At 44.3% G+C, this 21719-nt stretch overlaps 1 protein-coding gene across 2 annotated transcripts in view; it reads right to left on the reverse strand.

Annotated features, from left to right (window-relative positions):
• The window catches only part of LOC139263206 (EF-hand calcium-binding domain-containing protein 6), a 166099-nt gene that overhangs the window by 5262 nt on the left and 139118 nt on the right, over nucleotides 1-21719 (reverse strand). For both annotated transcript variants that reach the window (XM_070878940.1, XM_070878950.1), the window contains exons 13-17: nucleotides 10047-10157; nucleotides 3460-3568; nucleotides 2910-3034; nucleotides 2021-2264; nucleotides 1726-1898 (exon numbers count right to left, since the gene is read on the reverse strand). In XM_070878940.1, coding sequence (XP_070735041.1) covers nucleotides 1726-1898; nucleotides 2021-2264; nucleotides 2910-3034; nucleotides 3460-3568; nucleotides 10047-10157 — 762 coding nt within the window. The remainder of the gene's footprint in view (nucleotides 1-1725; nucleotides 1899-2020; nucleotides 2265-2909; nucleotides 3035-3459; nucleotides 3569-10046; nucleotides 10158-21719) is intronic.

Consider the following 21719-nt stretch of genomic DNA (forward strand, 5'->3'; position numbering starts at 1 on the left):
GCCAGCTGGTCCATCAAGCCTACCCCACACTCATGATGCCTGGAGTATCATGATGCACACTTCCTGCATTTCTCTACTGTTGAACACAGCTCTGGACACATGCACAGAGTTATGCTGTCGCAAACTAAAGAGCTAAGCACAGTCAATAGTTTAAATTGGGTCTGCCTGTCTCACTGAGTAGTTATCTGTCTCAGACTGGTAGCTTTAGTATAATATAGTATATTATTATGATAGTGCCATTAAGCTGGTCAGATACGGTTCACCATCAGCACTTCTTTCAATCTAGGGATAAAAAAAAACATAAACCGTAACACCCAGCAGCGATTGGTTTAAAACCTGAACTCTAGTTTGCTGATATAAAATTGCCTATATAAAATTCTATACTTCAAATATAACTGGTTAGCTGTAAAGCACTTTGGGACATCCTGAGGACATGTAAGGTGTTATATAAATATTATTTAATTGGCTGCAAAGTGCTTTGGACATGATGAGAATGTGAAAGGCATTATACAAGTATAAGTTCTTTCTTTGCAGCTCCCTGACTGCAGTATAAAGGCAACCTTCAGCTGGTCACATCTCACCGTTATCCTTCTAGTCAGGAACAACCTCTCAATGTTATCTTGTCATGATGTAATCTTTGTAATAAACTCCCCCACCAAATGACTGCATCTCTATATTTCCTTACAATACCACAGTGACTATATTTTCTTTCTTAACTAAATGCCAAGCGTTTTCATTATGTACACATGTGCTCTTGTGCTTTAGAACACCTACCTCAGCGACATCACTAAATGAAACAGTTTACCAAAGATGAATTATGAGCCATGGTGAACTCCAGTGCTGTCCACTCCCTGTTTATTTGTCTAATCTGGCTCCAATCTTACTAAAATGTTGCTACTTGACTTAACTTTAAAGTAACGTAAAATTTAGCAGAATGTAAATTCCGGAGAAGGATAAAGGAACGGTAGGATATAATCGCACATTCTAAAGCTCAGCAGTACCATTATACACTCACATGCTGATATAAATATTAGGAAATTTGGAATAAGAAGGAAAGTCAGATAGAACTTTTTCACCCGAAGTGTAACAGAGTCGACTTTCCAGGATTGAAGCAGTCCAAGTAACAACTGGATGCATTTCTGAAGAGAAGAGGTTGAGGAATATGGCGAGAAGGCAGGTAAGTGAAGCTGTTCTATAAGAAAAGAGGCACCAACTTCTTCAGGGCTTATCTGTCCTTATAATTCCTATGCTCTTATAAGAGACGTTGCTAAGCAGAATCGCTAAACCTAACTACTCTAGTTGGCTGAGACACTTCGAGAGGTTAATTGACTTCTTAGGCATTCAATGGCAAACCAAGTATACTGGAAACACAAAGCAATTAAGAGTCAGCGCCTAAAAATAGAAAATCCAGGTTAATATGTGCATGTAGTTCTATATTCTTTTGGGCTTTTTAATTCGCTGCTCTATTTTTACTCTTCACTGACAGTCTGCAACACCCTCACCCACACCCCGCCCTCTGAGGCCTGCCTTGCTTAACCTGGTCAACTCTTTCAATGCAAAGTTTAATTTCCTGGGCAACTAAAAATCCACTCTAAAACCCGATCGTCTCAGCTCCGAAATATGTTAAAAATAGATGTCTCTCTGTGCACCCACCCCCACCCTCTCTCTCCCGGAGCTCCGAGCTCTAATTCAGTCGCCGCAGAGAGTGAACGAGGTTGACCTTACCGGCCATCTCCATTGACTTCGAATTTCTTTGCCAGCATTTCACACTCGTATTCATTTAAATTCATACACAGCTCGGTCAAGATATCTTTAAACTCCTCTTTGCTGACAAAGCCGGTGCGGTAAGGGTCAAGCTCCTGAAATTCTTTCCGAAGATCGTCCCACAAGTAGTCAACCTGGAAGTTATAAAAGTTAAATCAACAATGTTAACTTGGCTTAACAACGCTGCATTATATCTATTGATATCGATATTAAACAGGGAGCAGGCTGCCATTGAAGTGGAAGCCAGGGTTCTCACTTTAGCACGAACACTGTCCACCAGGATGTCGGACGCACAGTTGAGGTTTTTCGAGCGCATTCTTAAATCGCAGTCTCCCTTTTTCGGAGGGCTGATTTTGGCGTTGGGGAAACAGGCGGATTTCGGCGAGTGGCCGAAATGTCTCACGAACTCCAGGAAATCCAGCGTTTTGTCCTGGTTCGTGATCAACGTTTGCCAGAGCCTGCGAATCTCGCCACGAGTTACCTCTGGGCAAATATCAAAGCTAGCAGGGAAAAGAAGAGAAAATAAAAATACAGTCAGGTAGGAGTGGACAGGTTTGGAATAGGATTCCATAGGATATACGGTACAGAGACAGGCCATTCGGCCCAAACAGTCCATGCCGGCGTTTATGCTCCACTCCAACCTCCTCCCGTCTTTCCTTATCTAACTCTATCAACATAACCCCCTATTCCCTTCTCCCTCATATGCTTCTCTAGCCTCCCCTTAAATGTAACTATACGATTCGCTCCAACCACTCCCTGTGGGAGCGAGTTCCTCATTCTCACCACTCTCTGGGTAAAGAATTTTCTTCTGAATTCCCTATTGGATTTCTTGGTGACTATCTTATATTGATGGCCTCTAGTTATGTTTTTCCCCACAAGTGGAAACATTCTCACTGTATCCATTCTATCCAAACCTTTCATAATTTTAATAATAAAGACCTCTATTAGGTCACCCCTCAGCCTTCTTTTTTCAAAGAGAATTGGAGATACACAATATCCGGGCCATTTACTTTAAACGGAGCGAAATATTTAACAAAGAGCTCGAAAATACTCCACACCACTTTTGAATGTTACTCTATTATCACTTGGAGAATATTTCCATCTGGCCAGCCCTATCCCCTCGTCACATTCACAAATAAAGTTACCGTTTCAGAAGCCGGTACATCGTTTCATGGTTGAGCCGCCTTGAGTTAATTTCATCCAGCTCTTCAAATTCTTTCTCAACTTCCTGGTACTGTTTATCTAACAAGGTTTTAATAATCCGGAAGAGCTGTGCCGGGAGGAAAAAATTAGAGTTACATCGTCAAGTTAAATGTCATGCTTTACATTTGGGGAATGTTTTTGAATAAACGCTAACCCAGTCCAGTAAAGTGTCAGTAAAGGTATACAAATAGGATTTTATTATCATAGTTGCGGTTCTATTATCAAATGCACTGCACGTTTTGAGCCTGCCAATATTTATCTCTTCGCCTCTGACAGGCAATAACCCATCCATAACTCTGAGGCATCATTATGCGTCCTATTCAATGTATTAACGTTTAAACAGGGACATTAATTACGAATCAAGGTTAATTAAGCCCTTTCAATTAATATGTTATGTGCTTCTAAAACCGGCGAGAAAATCTTAATAAAGGTTGATATGTAAATAACAATCGGAGACAATGGTTCCCCGGTGAGATGGTATAAAAACAGCACCTGCTCGGGTGTTCGACCGTATCCCCTCTCTTCATCCAGTTGGTTTGAGGACTGTTTACGCCTTGATAGAATTGCTGACTTCTCGTCAAAGAGGCTAGAAACTCCTTTCCTGTCGAAAGTGGATAAGTGAACTATTATTTCTCAACTCCAACAGAACACGATAGAGTAGAGCCTTCTGCTGTCTCCTGCCAAAGGGATCTCGATACCACAACGGGGAACTTCCTTATTCACAAACTTACAATAAGAACTCCAATGGATTTCCCGTGACACTGGGAGCCAACATCAAGTGGACTCCACAGGTCAAGCGGGGTTAGAAGGATGAGGGAGGACTGTTGGTCTGAGGGTACAAGAGGTCACAGGGCAAAGCTAGAGCAGAGTGAAGAGGGAAAGTAGAGCGGGTGGGGGTAAGGTGGAAGTGGGGGTAAGGTAGGAGAGGGGGTGAGAGGCCAGGGGAAGATAAAGCATGCTTAGAGATTCAGGGCAAGCAGGAAAGCAGAGAAATTTGGAGACCATGGGAAGAAGGTAGAGCCTGGTTAGAAGTTAAGGTGCAAGGAAGAAGGTAGAGTAGGGGACAAGGGGAAAGTTAGAAGAAAGTTACATCCTAGGGGAGAGGGAAAAGCCATTGTAGGAGAGCTGCGGCCAAGGGGGTGTGGGTGGCGGGGGAGCATGAGCAGGGAAGGCACTGCTGCAACCAGTCATAACCGTAAGCCAAGGCAGATCAGATTTGGGGAAGAAGGGAAGGGATAGGTGAGGTAAGGTGGAGCGGACATGCCGTAAGGGGAGGAGAAAGGAGGAGAGGGGTAGGATTAAAGGGGGAGAGAGGGGGGGTAGGATTAAAGGGGGAAAGAGGGTGGGTAGGAAAGGGGAAAGAGGAGGGGGAGAGGTAGGAGGAGAGCGGGCGGCTGAGAGGGGGAAAAAGGGGCAGGAGCAGGAAGGGAGACGGTGAACAGGGCAGAGAATGGGGATGCAGGCATTAAGCAAAAGTGATGGTGAAGGGAGGTGGAAGGAAGGGAAGGGAATAGAGTGGTCAATAGGGATGTACTCCAGGTGGTTTCATCATATAACTTTCTGCCTCCAACCACCCACATCCTCAAGCTATTGGTAGCCCAATATATCCATTTTTGCAGTGCCAATTGGAAAGCAAACACTCTGTTACCCAATTGGATGACTCTTGACTGCCAGTCAAACAGCCTATTTGCCCATCTCCGATATATGTTTTTAATCCCCTATGATTTTTTTTCTCCGGTTGCTCACAGCAGTGTCTGGGAGATGATTATTTAATTCCTTGAGACTCCAGGATAATCCAAAAAGGTTGACAACTCTTGAAGGGAAGAGGAGGTGGGAGGAGTTGAGAGAGAGGCATGCCCAGAAGACTATATTAAATAAAAATATGGCCCCCAAAATTAAATGGACTGCAAGAAACTGTCACAGTTCTTTTTTTTTTTAGAAAACATGCATATAGCAGTTGGGCCAAAACAGTCCATTTCCATGTTGTAATTTTTGTGCTGTTCTATTTAATATGTAATAGTAAGAGGACCATTTAAGAAGAATGTAGACCCCCCCCCCCTTTTAAGGATCTAAATGGAGTTGAAGCTGAGAATTAACTAAAAATAGTTAACGGATTAAATTATTACTTCTTGGAATAATTTATTACAGAAGGCTTCAGTAGCAAGCAACCCAGTAAAAGAGATTCTACAAGTAAATTTAATGATGTGATATCACTTTCATGGACATCCAAAAAAAGCTCAACTCAAAACCAATAAAACTCCATGAATGGAAGTCACATATTCAAAAATGCTAAACAAGATTAAATGAGAGAGCGCTGTGCATACATTCCTTTTAATATATTTGTTCACTGAATGTGGATGACACTGTCAAGGTCACATTTACTGGCCATTCCTAATTGCCTAAGATGGTGGTGGTGGGCCTTCTACTTGAATCACTGTAGCCCTTATGATGATAGTGCTCCCATGACGGTTGCAGAATTTGATCCAACAATGATGAAGAAATAACGATTTATGCCAAGTCAGGATGGTATATGACTTGAAGGGAAACTTTGCGGTGATGGAGTTTCCTTGATAATGCTGCTCTTGTTTTTCTTAGAGGTCATAACCCTCCATAAACCTAAGCTCATCCAAAACCCTATCTTAACTTGCACCAAGTCCTGTTCACCCATCACCCATGTGCTCACTGATCTACATTGGCTCCCGGTTAAGCAACACCTCGATTTTAAAGTTATCATTCTTGTTTTCAAATCCCTCTCTACCTCTGTAATCTCCTACAGTCCTACAACCCTCCAAGATAGCTGCGCTCCTTCAATTCTGGCCTCTTGAGCATCCCAGATTATAATCGCTCCACCATTGACGGCAGTGCCTTCAGGTGCTGAAGCCCGAAGCTCTGGAATTCCGTCCCTAAACCTCTCCATTTCTCTACCTCTCGTTCCTCCTTTAAGACGCTCCTTAAAATCTACCGTCTTTAACCAATCTTTTTCTCATCTGCCCTAATATCCCCGTATGTGGCTCGGTGTCAAATTTTGTTTGATAACGCTGCTGTGAAGCGCCTCGAGAAGTTTTACTACGTTAAAAGCGTTTTAAAAATGCAAGTTGTTGTTGTTATGGTTGTCACGGGGCTGGGTGGTACTACTGAAGTAAGCTACATATGGGCAGTGCTTTGCTCCCAGCCGTAAATTTTAAATATTTGGAGAGGCTCAGCAGGAGCATCTGCATTCCCAATATTAAAATAACTCGGTCTAAGTTTACAAAGTATGAAAGAGGCCGGAGGGATCCTGCCCCACTGACCGCATTTTAAACCAGGTTTGGAGTTATACTAAATTTGGCATCAAGCCCAAGAGGTGTGAAACTATCTAACCCAAAGGCTTTTACACCACTGAGCTCTGAGTCAGATTAGTTGACTCTCAGTTGTATTGTCACTTGGCAGCATCAGAATAGCAGCAATACTAACAGCACCATTAATATGTTGTGCTTTCCTTATTTTAAATGGCATAAACCATTGGTAAAATGCTATCCTGTCGCCCGCTAGTACAGAACTAATGACCATTTGGTTTGAGCTTCATAAATCTTTTTCACCTCAAAACATATATTAGTTTAGAGGAAAAATGTTGCAACTGTTGGAGATTAGAAACACAGTAATACTAAAAAGCACAACGGAGGACAAAACAAATTAATTGTATGTGCATTTCATAACTGAAGCAAACTTTTGACTAGCACCTATTTTCTAATAATCCAACAAGTTGAGTGTTTCTTAATTAATTATCATCTGATTCAGTCAAATCCTCAGAAGCCTTCCTCAACAACACTACACTGTTCTGCCATCGCTGTCTGTCACCAAGAACCCTCCCTTTAATTGGAATGGGCAGTACCTACAATACAAACAGCCCCTGGTCTATTCATCTCTCAGGTTCAACTAATGACAATGTTGATACTAAGAGGAAAGTGACCTTAGTAGCCATGTGTATTAAATGTAGTCTGGTCCATAGTAACAGGGGAATTTACTAATTAACATGGCGTTGAAAGGGTCTGCGTATAAAGGTTATCAGAAAGGCGAGGCATGAGGGGAACGAAGCAGGATTGCTGATAGAGTCGCCATATCATCATGTGTGAAAAGAGTGGCAGTTGAACACATCCAACACCTGACAAACTTGACACCAGTCAACCCTACAAGTTCCTCTGAATGGAAAAAACAAAAGACATCACTAAATGAGTTTTTCTTGCGCTTGGGTGAACGGTGTGGCTGCTTATGGGAGGTTGTTAGCTGCAAACGTGGAGGCTTTTGTCCATGGGTAATGACAGGCACTTTCCAGCTATTTGAACGGGAGGACCACTCGGAGTCTCCACCCGAGACACGGTTACTGGGGGCGACCCGGGGTCAGACGGAATTAACCAAGCGAAAACAATACGAAAATTAGCCTGACATTTAGCAAGTAACTGAGGACTTTATCGAAATAATTACCAATCCAATGGCAAAATTGCTTCAGAACACCAAATCACAATTGCAAGGGCACACGGCGGTCAGGATTAAATGATTCGTTCATTGTTAATTTATTAATGTATGTATTTGCGAATGGCACCTCGGTCTCCATGCAAAGTGGATGCAAAGATGCAGGTGTTGAGGCTGTCGGGAGGGGGGGGGGCACATTTTAGGGGGGGGGGAAGCTGGATTTTGCTCCATTTGCTCCATTCCCTGCGAATAGATGCTCAAGTTTAGACCCTGCACAAGAAAAACTAGAATAAGATGAATGGGTGTTATAGGATAAACCACAGTAGAAATCAGGCAAGGGTAATGTTAGTAGCGTTTTAGCATTCAGCAAGGAGACTGAGATGTGACAAGTTAGCAAATGAATACTAATAGCACTATGTGAGCTATCCGTGATTAGTTGAAATAGAGAAAGCCCGTCTTGGAAAAGCAGTGCAAAGCTTCATTCAGCTTCTAAAATCACTTTTCACTTTAACCGTCTTCCCTCTTCCTTTTTAGTCAAAATAACCCAAGCAAAACAAAACTGGCGTAGACAATTTGTTTACGGTGTTTTCTTGTTTCGAGACACAACTACATGCGTTGTTTTTTTTAAATTAGGCAGTCTAACTAAATACATTGTTCACATGGCGCTATTAGCATTCATTTGAGACCATATCTGTCTACTTCTGCTACAGGAGGGTTTATTTGATATGAAGCTGCAGGGAGGGTGAATGAGGTGTGGAAGGGTCGGGATAGAAAGTGACCAAGTGAGGGCTATTCCCCGAGATAGTGAAGTGTAAGAGCGGAGTGAAGGGCCGGTAGTGAAGAAATAATAAGGGGTGGAAAATTTCAGCCCATGTTTCTGTCTTAAGGATTGCTGACCCAAAGCTGCTAGCCACAGTGGGGACTCCGTGTAAGACACGACCTCAGGGAAAAAAGGGAATAAAACGGCTCAGCGTGCTTCAGGGAGGCTAGTAGTCACACGTTGATAATTTCAATGTCACACACACACACACACAGAAAGTTGAAGAGAGATAGAAAAAAAAATATATATAGAGAGAGAAAAAAAATCTTTGGACAGAGCTAAGCCGGCCACCATCCGAATAGCGATGGGGATGTTGGAGATGGGATGAATGGAAAACGTTGGCAGGGATCGGGGTTTGTGGATGAATGTGGAAGTGTAGAAAGGTTGTTTCTTTTTACTCTGTTTGAGTTGATTGTTGTTTCTGTCCGTTTTTTTTTCTTGAATCGATTTAGGGGGACAGGGAAGTCAGTGTGGGCGGCTCTGAAGAAGCCCCTCTCTACAGCTGCGGCTCAGAGGATTAAGCTGCTTCATCCACAAGGCAACATTACACAAGTAGTCTTTGAACAAAAGTCATGGATACTATTAATGATATGGTAATCCTTAATCGAGCTACCTCCCAGTAGTGGTTATACTGACATGGGAAGAATATCTAAGTCCTAGAAGCAGCCCGCGACAACACTGTGCTATTGTTTACCCCAGGCCTGACCAGTACTAACTTTTTTCCAGCATTTCGAACAGTCACTTTTTTCCCCTTTTTAATAAAAAAATGGAAAACCAGTGCACTGAACCTAAATCGGTGTGGATTTTCTCCCCGCAGTTCCCACACACGTTTAATATCTTCCTAGTGTTCACTACACCAGCTGTTTACTGGATACTTTCACATTAAAAATAAGACCACACAAAGGCAAAGTCTAAGGCTTCTGGGAAGGTAATTTAACGGTGGAAGTAGGTTTTAACATTTATGTATCTCTCATGTTTTATAACAGCCATTACCAGTTGAAGTTGAAATAAACCCCCTTCTCAATAACAAGTAATAAGCCGAGTCATTGTTAGAAGGCTTGATATGTTGATATTTTTATCATGATTATTATTTCTGAAAGACTGCATATATCTCATGCAAGAAAGCATTTTACATTTAATAAACAATTATCAAAAGTAACTTCAATTCGATTGTAGTTGATTTGTGGGGATACACGTACTAAAATATTAACAGCCAATCTGGGTCACTTCCTTGTCACAAGCTGGTGTGTTTTTTTTAAGAGCTGTATCAAAGATAAGGAACATTGGCCTATTTTATTTGAAAGAGCTGTTCTTTAACTACTGCTGACTAGCACGTGTTTTCTGATACACCTGTCATATTAATAATCATGGGCAAATGGTATTATTGAACGTGTAATAATATGGTGATAAGTGTGATTACATCAGTTTTACATAGGTTCAGTTATTTCAGATCATCCACATTAAGTAAAGTAAAATAATCAGCCAAGGAACTGTGGACATAATTATTATTCCTTAAAGAAATTAGAATTAACTTTCTTATTAATATAAAAATAATAATCTCAACTGCTTTAAAAATCACATATTACAGTGTACGGAAAGGTACAGGAATCAGATGTACTATGTACAGTATTTAAACCATCAGGAGAGAGGTTCATTGATTCCTCAGATAAAAATTGAACAGATTTCAGATAAGCAAAGCTGTCAAAGAAGCATTTGAGATAAATACAGTGTGTACATTTAAAGGATATTCCGATGCTTGCTTAGAGTTTAAAAGGGTCTGTCCCCAAAAGAACCAAAAATAAAGCCATACCTAGAGTCAAACATGGCCATGAATTGGGGGTACTGGACATTTCCGTCTTCATCAAGGGAGATTCTGTCAATGAGCAGCTCAAACTCTTCATCAGTAATCTCCACACCAAACCTGCAAAAAAGAAGAAAACAGCAGTCAAAGAGCAAGTTCACTTTCAGGTCAGCACTACCCACAAAACACTCGGCATATGGCAGCCGTTAACTTTTTGTTGCAGAATCTGTCTTCAAGATCAAGAGCACCACATGAATATCAGAGGTTAATCAGGGTTTTGATGGCTCCAGATCTCAAAAAGAAAGAAATTCTACTAGGCAATCCATCCGTAAGTATAGCACATCTGATGGCTGGAGATCCATACTATACAGCCAAAGAAATCAGATGGGTTTGTAGCTTATGAAGTTATTCATTGCAGTTAACCACTCATACTAACTTAAACAAGCGAACTATGAAAAGGCTTCCAACAGGATTTTGTCAGCATGTTAAAACTTAGGAAAGTAGCAGGAGCTTTTTGAAGACCTATCCAAGACATTCATCCCCATTTACATATGGGGATAACTTCACAAGAATTTAACACAATAAAATATTCTAACTACAATAGTAGATTAAAAAAGAAAATGGAATAGAGCTTTGTTATTCTGTGATTGTTGAACGAGAACCTGGAATACAGTGTGGGGAAATACAGCAATAGCAGTTTAACAAGTCTACATTAAAACAACACAATAAGGCCTGAATATCTTATTGTCCCATTCTCTGGAGAGCCGCAGGTATAAAAGCCAAGCAGTGCCAGCAACACATGACTTTTTACGTTTTTAAACATATTCTCATAATCTTTTTAAAACACCAGGCACTTCATTATGAATGAAATAAACCTAAATAATTGATAGCTTCTTCAATGGTGGAACAAAATTAGTGTACAGTGTACATCACTTAAGTATATAATACCTAAATAGTTAAGAGCATAGTTTTACAAAATACTTTTTTCCTCCCATGCTTCCTATGTAACCTTATTCCCAAAGACATTGAGACTATTTCAATAGGTAATCTCACACTGAATAGAAGTGTGCAATGGAAGAAGTATAGCTCCAGCCTGATGTGACTGCACTTTAAAAGTGCCCAGCAGTACACTGGTCTCCCAAGGACTTATAAACTTATTTTTCTTTCTTTTTATATTAAGGGATGCTCCCAGCTGCACTAAAATTGGGCAAGTAGGACTGTGAAATTTGCCCCAATTTTACACTTCTAATTTAAATCTTATTCAACACCCTAAAAGAGACAACAATATTAACATTTCAGGGAGTGGTGCCCCCCAAGCTAATTCTAAATAGAACAAACTAACAGGACATAACTAAAATAACAACATTTAGAATCATAAAAAGTTAAACTTGCCCAACTTGCTTATGTTACTGGAGCTACCTGCTGGAGTCCCATTTTTCCCTTTTAATATTTTTCTTCTTTATGTGTTTAACTCCTTTTTAAATGTGATTAAATCAGCCATTGTGATAATACATTCCACATTCTAATAATTTTTTTCTAACCTCCTTTATGCTTCTAATATTAATCAAAAATTTTAACCCACTTCTTACTGATTTACCGACCAGTGGAAATAATCTTTTGCTGTTTACCCTCTCATTTCCTTTCATGATATTGAACTCTTCTATTAGATCCTTCGTTAACATTCTCTATTTCAGTGAAGACAGACCTAGTTTTCAGTTTTTTTATCCTAAATTTCATTTCTGGTATCATCTTAGTGAATCTGTGTTGTATCTTTTCCATGACTCCAATATTCGTTTTATAGCAGGGTCTACAAAACTGCACACAGTACTCCAATATGTCTGAATCAATGCCGTCTATCAATTCATTATCACTTATTTTTATTCAATGACCTGATATATAAATCCCAGAATACCATTTGGCCTTTTTATAGCTTGTCCCACTGAAATCTCACTTAAACATCTGTGTATCTACAGCCTTATTTTTCTCCATTTTATTAAGAATTCTCCATTTAGGTTATATCTCCATTCTCTGTTCTTTTTCTTTGGATTCAGCCTTATTGAATTGTAATTACCAAATATCTGCGTATTCCTCTAAACTGTCTTTGTTCACCTGTGGTCTCCTGTAATCTTCCTAATAGTTTGCCATGCCCCTTAATTTGGCATCATCAGCAAATGTTGATATTATTCTTTCGAACCTTTTCCAAATCATCGAAATGGAGAATATGAAAAGCCTCAAAACAGTGGTATACCACCAGTTACATCTTGGCAGGAAATCAATAGTTCAAGCACTGACACCTGTACAACTCTACTCAACACTACCTCCACGGGTCTGTTGGAGAAGAATAGAGAGAAATTTACTCTGCACCAGGCTGTGCTATATCTGACATGGGAATGCTTGATGTTGATATAGGATCACTTTGGTTTCAGAGTTTAGTTGGCACTCATATGGTAAGGGGTCCCATACAAAATAATGTCCTAGACTTTGCTGTCAAAGTAACCATGAGGCTAATGACGCTCTCCATTATTTAAGCATAAATGGTACAGCAACTTCAGGTGAGGAGTAGATGCGCGATTAAATGCCAATATCCAAAAGTTGCTGTCCGAGTTGCTTTGTGAAAATGGCATTTTGCTGTCAGCCTCATCATTGACAAAAATTGAATATTGTGAAGGAGGAGTTCAGGCAGTCCGGGGAGCGTCGAGAGGCCTATAAAGGTCCAGCGCGTCGGAGAGGCGGCAGTCGGAGGAGTTCAGGCAGTCCGGATAGCGTCAAGAGGCCTATAAAGGCTCAGCGCGTCGGAGAGGTGGCAGTCGGAGGAGTTCGGGCAGTCCGGGGAGCGTCGAGAGGCTTATAAAGGCCCAACGCATTGGAGAGGCGCCAGTCGGAGGAGTTCGGGCAGTCCGGGGAACGTCGATAGGTTTATAAAGGCCCAGCGCGTCGGAGAGGCGGCAGTCGGAGGAGTTCGGGCAGTCCGGGGAGTGTCGAGAGGCCTATAAAGGTCCAGCGTGTCGGAGAGGCGGCAGTCGGAGGAGATCGGGCAGTCCGGGGAGCACCGAGAGGCCTATAAAGGCCCAGCTGGTGCAGCTGCAGCAGGGAGGGAAGGCAAAAAAGTAAAAAGAAATCAAAAGGTGACGTCACAGCCAAAGGGGTAAGTGATTGGCTGGTTATTGGTGAGTAGTTTTTCTTTTTCTTTTCCTTTATCAGTAAGTAACCTTTAGCATTGTTGTTGCCAAATTAAGTTAATCTAAGGATTAAACCATGGCAGGAGAACTCGGACATGTGTTATGATCCTCCTGTACTATGTGGGAAGGCAGGGACGCTTCCAGTGTTCCTGACGACTACATGTGCGGGAAGTGCATCTGCCTGCAGCACCTGACAGACCGCATTGCGGCACTGGAGCTGCGGGTGGATTTACTCTGGAGCATCCACGATGCTGTGGATGACGTGAATAGCACATTTAACGAGTTGGTCTTACCGCAGGTAAAGGGTACACAGCCAGATGGGGAATGGGTGACCAACAGGAAGAGCAGTGCAAGGAAGGTAGTGCAGGGGTCCCCTGCGGTTACCCCCCTGCAAAACAGATACACCGCTTTGGGTGTTGTTGAAGGGGATGACTCATCAGGGGAGGGCAGCAACAGCCAAGTTCATGGCACTGCGGGTGGCTCTGCTGCACAGGAGGGCAGAAAAGAGAGTGGGAGAGCTATTGCGACAGGGGATTCGACTGTAAGGGGAATAGATAGGCGTTGCTGCGGCTGCAACTGAGACTCCAGGATGGTATGTTGCCTCCCTGGTGCAAGGGTCAAGGATGTCTCAGAGCGGGTGCAGGACATTCTGAAAAGGGAGGGTGAACAGCCAGTTGTCATTGTGCATATAGGTACAAACGATATAGGTAAAAAATGGGATGAGGTCCTACGAAACGAAATTAGGGAGCTAGGAGCTAAATTAAAAAGTAGGACCTCAAAAGTAGTAATCTCAGGATTGCAACCAGTGCCACATGCTATTCAGAGTAGGAATCGCAGATAGCTCAGATGAGTATGTGGCTTGAGGAGAGGTGCAGAAGGGAGAGATTCAAATTCCTGGGACATTGGAACCAGTTCTGGGGGAGGTGGGACCAGTACAAACCGGACAGGACCGGACAGCATCTGGGCAGGTCCGGAACCAATGACCTAGGAGGAGTGTTTGCTCATGCTGTTGGGGAGGAGTTAAACTAATATGGCAGGTGGATGGGAACCTATGCAGGGAGACAGAGGGAAATAAAATGGAGGTAGAAGCAAAAGATAGAAAGGAAAATAGTAAAAGTGGAGGGCAGAGAAACCCAAGGCAAAAAACAAAATGGGCCACATTACAGAAAAATTCTAAAGGGGCAAAGTGTGTTAAAAAGACAAGCCTGAAGGCTCTGTGCCTCAATGCGAGGGATATTCGGAATAAGGTGGACGAATTAACTGCGCAGATAGCAGTTAACGGATATGATGTAATTGGCATCATGGAGACATGGCTCCAGGGTGACCAAGGCTGGGAACTCAATATCCAGGGGTATTCAACATTTAGGAAGGATAGACAGAAAGGAAAAGGAGGCGGGGTGGCATTGCTGGTTAAAGAGAAAATTAATGCAATAGTAAGGAAGGACATTAGCTTGGATGATGTGGAATCGGTATGGGTGGAGCTATGGATAATACCAAAGGGCAGAAAACGCTAGTGGGAGTTGTGTACAGACCACCAAAACAGTTATAGTAAAGTTGGGCACAGCATCAAACAAGAAATAAGGGATGTGTGCAATAAAGGTACAGCAGTTATCATGGGCGACTTTAATCTGCATATTGATTGGGCTAATCAAACTGGTAGCAATGCGGTGGAAGAGGATTTCCTGGAGTGTATTAGGGATGGTTTTCGAGACCAATTTGTCGAGGAACCAACTAGAGAGCTGGCCATCCTAGACTGGGTGATGTGTAATGAGAAGGGACTAATTAGCAAACTTGTTGTGCGAGGCCCCTTGGGGAAGAGTGACCATAATATGGTAGAATTCTTTATTAAAATAGAGAATGACACAGTTAATTCAGAAACTAGGGTACTGAACTTAAGGAAAGGTAACTTCGACGGTATGAGGCGTGAATTGGCTAGAATAGACTGGCAAATGATACTTAAAGGGTTGACAGTGGATAGGCAATGGAAAACATTTAAAGATCACATGGATGAACTTCAACAATTGTACATCCCTGTCCGGAGTAAAAATAAAACGGAGAAGGTGGGTCAACCGTGGCTAACAAGGGAAATTAAGGATAGTGTTAAATCCAAGGAAGAGGCATATAAATTGGCCAGAAAAAGCAACAAACCTGAGGACTGGGAGAAATTTAGAATTCAGCAGAGGAGGACTAAGAGTTTAATTAAGAGGGGGAAAATAGAGTACGAGAGGAAGCTTGCCGGGAACATAAAAACTGATTGCAAAAGCTTCTATAGATATGTGAAGAGAAAAAGATTAGTGAAGACAAATGTAGGTCCCTTGCAGTCGGATTCAGGTGAATTTATAATGGGGACCAAAGAAATGGCAGACCAATTCAACAAATACTTTGGTTCTGTCTTCACGAAGGAAGACACAAATAACTTTCCGGATGTACTAAGGGACAGAGGGAAATCGAACCCATCACGCCCAACAGCCCAGCAAGGCCAGGCTCACCTAGCAGCCTTTCAGGGCCAACAATACGCCAGCCCAGCGAGGGCACAGCCAACACACCAGAACAGACATTTGTACCGAGGCGATCCACCAGGAAAAGAAAGGTTCCCGACCGCCTCACCTTGTAAATAGTTTTCACTTTGACTTTGCGGAGGAGTGATGTTGTGTATCTGTAAAGCATTTACTCCCATGTTCCGCCACCAGGGAGCGCACGCCTGAAGTCCCAAGGGATCGCAGCATCCCTTGGGAGCACTGTATATAAGCCGGCCCCCAAGGCCTGTTCCTCACTCTGGAGTGTCTTAATAAAGATTGAGGTCACTGTTACTTTAACCTCCCCATGTGCAGTCTCATCTGTGTTAGGAACACAATAACTGGCAAGAGGTATACGAATCCAGCGCAAAGATGCAGCAAACTGTGGGCATCCTGGAGAAGTTCTCGGAGGGTGAGGACTGGGAAGCCTATGTCGAAAGGCTAGACCAGTACTTTGTAGCCAACGAGCTGGACGGAGAAGGAAGCGCTGCAAAAAGGAGAGCGGTCCTCCTCACGGTCTGCGGGGCACCGAACTACAGCCTCATGAAGAATCTTCTGGCTCCGGTGAAACCCACAGATAAGTGGTATGAAGAGCTGTGTACACTGGTTCGGGAGCATCTTAACCCGAGGGAGAACGTGCTGATGGCGAGGTATCGGTTCTACACGTGCCAGCGATCTGAAGGTCAGGAAGTAGCGAGCTACGTTGCCGAGCTAAGGCGACTTGCAGGACAATGTGAGTTTGATGGCTACCTGGAGCAGATGCCCAGAGACTTTTTTGTACTGGGCATTGGCCACGAGACCATCCTACGAAAACTTTTGACAGTAGAGGCACCGACCCTCAGTAAGGCCATTGCGATAGCACAGGCGTTTATGTCCACCAGTGATAACACCAAACAAATCTCTCAGCACACAAGTGCTAGCAATGTTCATAAATTAACTGGAACTGTGTTTGCGAGCAGAAATGTACAGGGCAGAACCCACAAGTCTGCAACTGCCAGCAGGCCTCAGGTGACCCAGATGACTCAGAGTCCGCAACAAACGATGAATGCAAGGCAATTCACACCTTGTTGGCGTTGTGGAGGCTTCCATTCAGCCTATTCATGCCGCTTCAAACGGTATGTTTGCAAGAGCTGTGGAACAATGGGGCACCTCCAACGAGCTTGCAAATGAGTTGCAAGCTCTGCAAAACCTGCTAACCACCACGTGGCAGAGGAAGATCGGTCCATGGTGCATCAAAGCAATTTCGAGCCTCAGAGAGAGGAGGCAGATGCTAAAGTACACGAGGTGCACACATTTTCGATGAAATGTCCACCTATAATGCTAAATGTAAAATTGAATGGCTTACCCATAGCCATGGAACTGGACACTGGCGCTAGCCAATCCATCATGAGTAAAAAGATGTTTGAGAGACTGTGGTGCAACAAGGCACTCAGACCAACCCTGAGCCCCATCCACACGAAACTGGGAACGTACACCAAAGAGCTCATTACTGTCCTGGGCAGCGCCATGGTCAAGGTCACCTACGAGGGCACAGTCCACGAACTGTCACTCTGGATTGTCCCGGGTGATGGCCCCACACTGCTTGGAAGGAGCTGGCTGGGCAAAATCCGCTGGAACTGGGATGACATCCGAGTGCTATCACATGTCGATGAGGCCTCATGTACCCAGGTTCTGAACAAATTTCCTTTCCTTTTTGAGCCAGGCATTGGAAACTTTTCTGGGGGCAAAGGTGCGGATCCACTTGGTCCCAGAGGCACGACCCATCCACCACAAGGCGCGAGCGGTACCTCACATGATGAGGGAGAGAGTGGAAATCGAGCTGGACAGGCTGCAACGCGAGGGCATTATCTCGGCAGTGGAATTCAGCAAGTGGGCCTGCCCGATTGTTCCAGTACTCAAAAGTGATGGCACGGTCAGGATTTGCAGCGATTATAAAGTAACTATTAATTGTTTCTCGCTGCAGGACCAATACCCGCTACAACAAGGCAGACAACCCATTTGCGACGCTGGCAGGAGGCAAGACATTCACCAAGGTCGACCTGACTTCGGCCTACATGACGCAGGAGCTGGAGGAGTCTTCGAAGGGCCTCACCTGCATCAACACGCACAAAGGACTGTTCATCTACAACAGATGCCCGTTTGGAATTCGGTCGGCTGCAGCGATCTTCCAGAGAAACATGGAGAGCCTACTCAAGTCGGTACCACGTATGGTGGTTTTTCAGGATGACATATTGGTCACAGGTCGGGACACTGTCGAGCACCTACAAAACCTGGAGGAGGTCCTCCAGCGACTGGATCGCGTAGGGCTGCGGCTGAAGAAGTCGAAATGCGTCTTCATGTCAACAGAAGTGGAGTTTTTGGGGAGAAAGATCGCGGCGGATGGCATTCGGACGCCACAGACACCAAGACAGAGGCTATCAGGAACGCACCCAGGCCACAGAACATCACGGAGCTGCGGTCGTTCCTGGGACTCCTCAACTATTTTGGTAACTTCCTATCGGGGTTAAGCACCCTCTTAGAGCCCCTACATGTGTTATTGCGTAAAGGTGAGAACTGGGTATGGGGAAAAAAACAAGTAATTGCTTTTGAGAAAGCCAGAAACATTTTATGCTCCAACAAGCTGCTTGTATTGTATAACCCGTGTAAAAGACTCGTACTAGCATGTGATGTGTCGTCGTACGGAGCCGGGTGTGTATTACAACAAGCTAATGTTGCGGGCAAGTTGCAACCTGTCGCCAATGTCTCCAGGAGCTTGTCTAAGGCCGAGAGGGCCTACAGCATGATTGAGAAAGAAGCATTGGTGTGTGTGTTCGGGGTAAAGAAAATGCATCAGTACCTGTTTGGCCTCAAATTTGAGCTGGAAATCGATCACAAGCCCCTCATATCCCTGTTCGTTGAAAACAAGGGGATAAATACTCATGCCTCAGCCCGCATACAAAGGTGTGCACTCGCACTATCAGCATATAATGATACCATCCGCCACAGGCCAGGCACCGACGACTGTTCAGATGCTCTCAGTCGGCTACCATTGCCCACCACGGGGGTGGAAATGGCGCAGCCCGCAGACTTGTTGATGGTCATGGAAGCGTATGAAAATGATAAATCACCTGTCACGGCCCGCCAGATTAGGACTTGGACCAGCCAAGATCCTCTGCTGTCCCTAGTAAAAAAACTGAGTACTGCATGGGAGCTGGGCCAGCATCCCTGTTGAAATGCAAGAGCTAATCAAGCCGTTCCAGCGGCGAAAGGACGAGCTGTCAATTCAGGCAAACTGCCTGTTGTGGGGTAACCGTGTAGTGCTACCCAAAAAGGGCAGGGAGACGTTCATCTCGGATCTCCACAGCACACATCCGGTTATAGTAATGATGAAAGCGCTAACCTGATCCCACGTGTGATGGCCCGGTATCGACTCTGTCTTAGAGTCCTGTGTACGGCAATGCAGCGTGTGTGCTCAGTTGAGCAACGCGTCTAGAGAGGCAGCACTAAGTTTGTGGTCCTGGCCCTCCAGACCATGGTCGAGGATCCATGTCGACTATGCAGGCCCGTTTCTCGGTCAAATGTTCCTGGTGGTAGTGGATGCTTTTTCAAAATGGATTGAATGTGAAATAACGTCGGGAAGCACTGCCACCGCCACCATTGAAAGCCTGAGGACCATGTTTGCCACCCACTGCCTGCCTGACATACTGGTCAATGACAACGGGCCATGTTTCACCAGTGCCGAATTTAAAGAATTCATGACCCGCAATGGGATCAAACATGTCACCTCGGCCCCGTTTAAACCAGCCTCCAATGGACAGGCAGAGCGGGCAGTATAAACAATCAAACAGAGCCTCAAACAAGTCACAGAAGACTCACTCCAAAGCCGCCTGTCCCAAGTACTGCTCAGCTACCGCACGAGACCTCACTCGCTCACAGGGGTGCCCCCGGCTGAGCTACTCATGAAAAGGACACTTAAAACCAGACTCTCGCTGGTTCACCCGAACCTGCATGATCAGGTCGAGAGCAGGCGGCAGCAACAAAATGTAAACGATGGTCACGCCACTGTGTCACGGGAAATTGATTTGAATGACCCTGTGTATGTGCTAAACTATGGACATGGTCCCAAGTGGATCGCGGGCACGGTGATAGCTAAAGAAGGGAGTAGGGTGTTTGTGGTCAAACTAGATAATGGACAAATTTGCAGAAAGCACCTGGACCAAACGAGGCTGCGGTTTACCGACTGTCCTGAACAACCCACAGCAGACACCACCTTTATCGAGCCCTCAACACACACCCAAAGGATCAATGACACCACGCCAGACCAGGAAATTGAACCCATCACGCCCAACAGCCCAGCAAGGCCAGGCTCACCTAGCAGCCCTTCAGGGCCAACAATACGCCAGCCCAGCGAGAGCACAGCCAACACACCAGAACAGACATTTGTACCAAGGCGATCCACCAGGGAAAGAAAGGTTCCCGACCGCCTCACCTTGTAAATAGTTTTCACTTTGACTTTGCAGGGGGAGTGATGTTGTGTATCTGTAAAGCATTTACTCCCATGTTCCGCCACCAGGGAGCGCACCCCTGAAGTCCCACAGGATCGCAACATCCCTTGGGAGCACTGTATATAAGCCGGCCCCCAAGGCCTGTTCCTCATTCTGGAGTGTCTTAATAAAGACTGAGGTCACTGTTACGTTAACCTCCCTGTGTGCAGTCTCATCTGTGTTAGGAACACAATAGAAATCATGCTTGACAAATCTTCTGGAATTTTTTGAGGATGTAACTAGCAGAGTAGACAAGGGAGAACCAGTGGATGTGGTGTTTTTGGACTTTCAAAATGCTTTTGACAAGGTCCCACACAAGAGATTGGTGTGCAAAATCAAAGCACATGATATTGCGGGTAATGTACTGACGTGGATAGAGAACTGGTTGGCAGATAGAAGCAGAGAGTCGGGATAAACGGGTCCTTTTCAGAATGGCAGGCAGTGATTAGTGGAGTGCCGCAGGGCTCAGTGCTGGGACCCCAGCTCTTTACAATATACATCAATGATTTGGATGAAAGAATTGAGTGTAATATCTCCAATTGTGCAGATGACACTTGGGTGGCGGTGTGAGCTGTGAGGAGGATGCTAAGAGGCTGCAGGGTGACTTGGACAGGTTAGCTGAGTGGGCAAATGCATGGCAGATGCAGTATAGTTGGATAAATGTGAGGTTATCCACTTTGGGGGCAAAATCATGATGGCAGAATATTATCTGAATGGCGGCAGATTAGGAAAAGGGGTGGTGCAACGAGACCTGGGTTTCATGGTTCATCAGTCATTGAAAGTTGGCATACAGGTATAGCAGGTCGTGAAGAAGGTAAATGGTATGTTGGCCTTCATAGCTAGGGGATTTGAGTATAGAAGCAGGGAAGTCTTAGTGCAGTTGTACAGGGCCTTGGTAAGACTCACCTGGAATATTGTGTTCAGTTTTGGTCTCCTAATCTGAGGAAGGACGTTCTTGCTATTGAGGGAGTGCAGCGAAGGTTCACCAGACTGATTCCAGGGATGGCTGGACTGACATATGAGGAGAGACTGGACCAACTGGGCCTTTATACACTGGAGTTTAGAAGGATGAGAGGGGATCTCATAGAAACGTATAAGATTCTGACGGGACTGGACAGGTTAGATGCGGGAAGAATGTTCCCGATGTTGGGGAAGTCCAGAACCAGGGAACATAGTCTTAGGATAAGGGGTAGGCCATTTAGGACTGAGATGAGGAGAAACTTCTTCACTCAGAGAGTTGTTAACCTGCGGAATTCCCTGCCGCAGTGATTTGTTGATGCCAGTTTATTGGATATATTCAAGAGCGAGTTAGATATGGCCCTTTCGGCTAAAGGGATTAAGCGGTATGGAGAGAAAGCGGGAAAGGGGTACTGAGGGAATGATCAGCCATGATCTTATTGAATGGTGGTGCAGGCTCGAAGGGCCGAATGGCCTGCTCCTGCACCTATTTTCTATGTTTCTATG

The sequence above is a fragment of the Pristiophorus japonicus genome, chromosome 1, assembly GCF_044704955.1.
Source record: "Pristiophorus japonicus isolate sPriJap1 chromosome 1, sPriJap1.hap1, whole genome shotgun sequence".
Taxonomy (NCBI): domain Eukaryota; kingdom Metazoa; phylum Chordata; class Chondrichthyes; family Pristiophoridae; genus Pristiophorus; species Pristiophorus japonicus.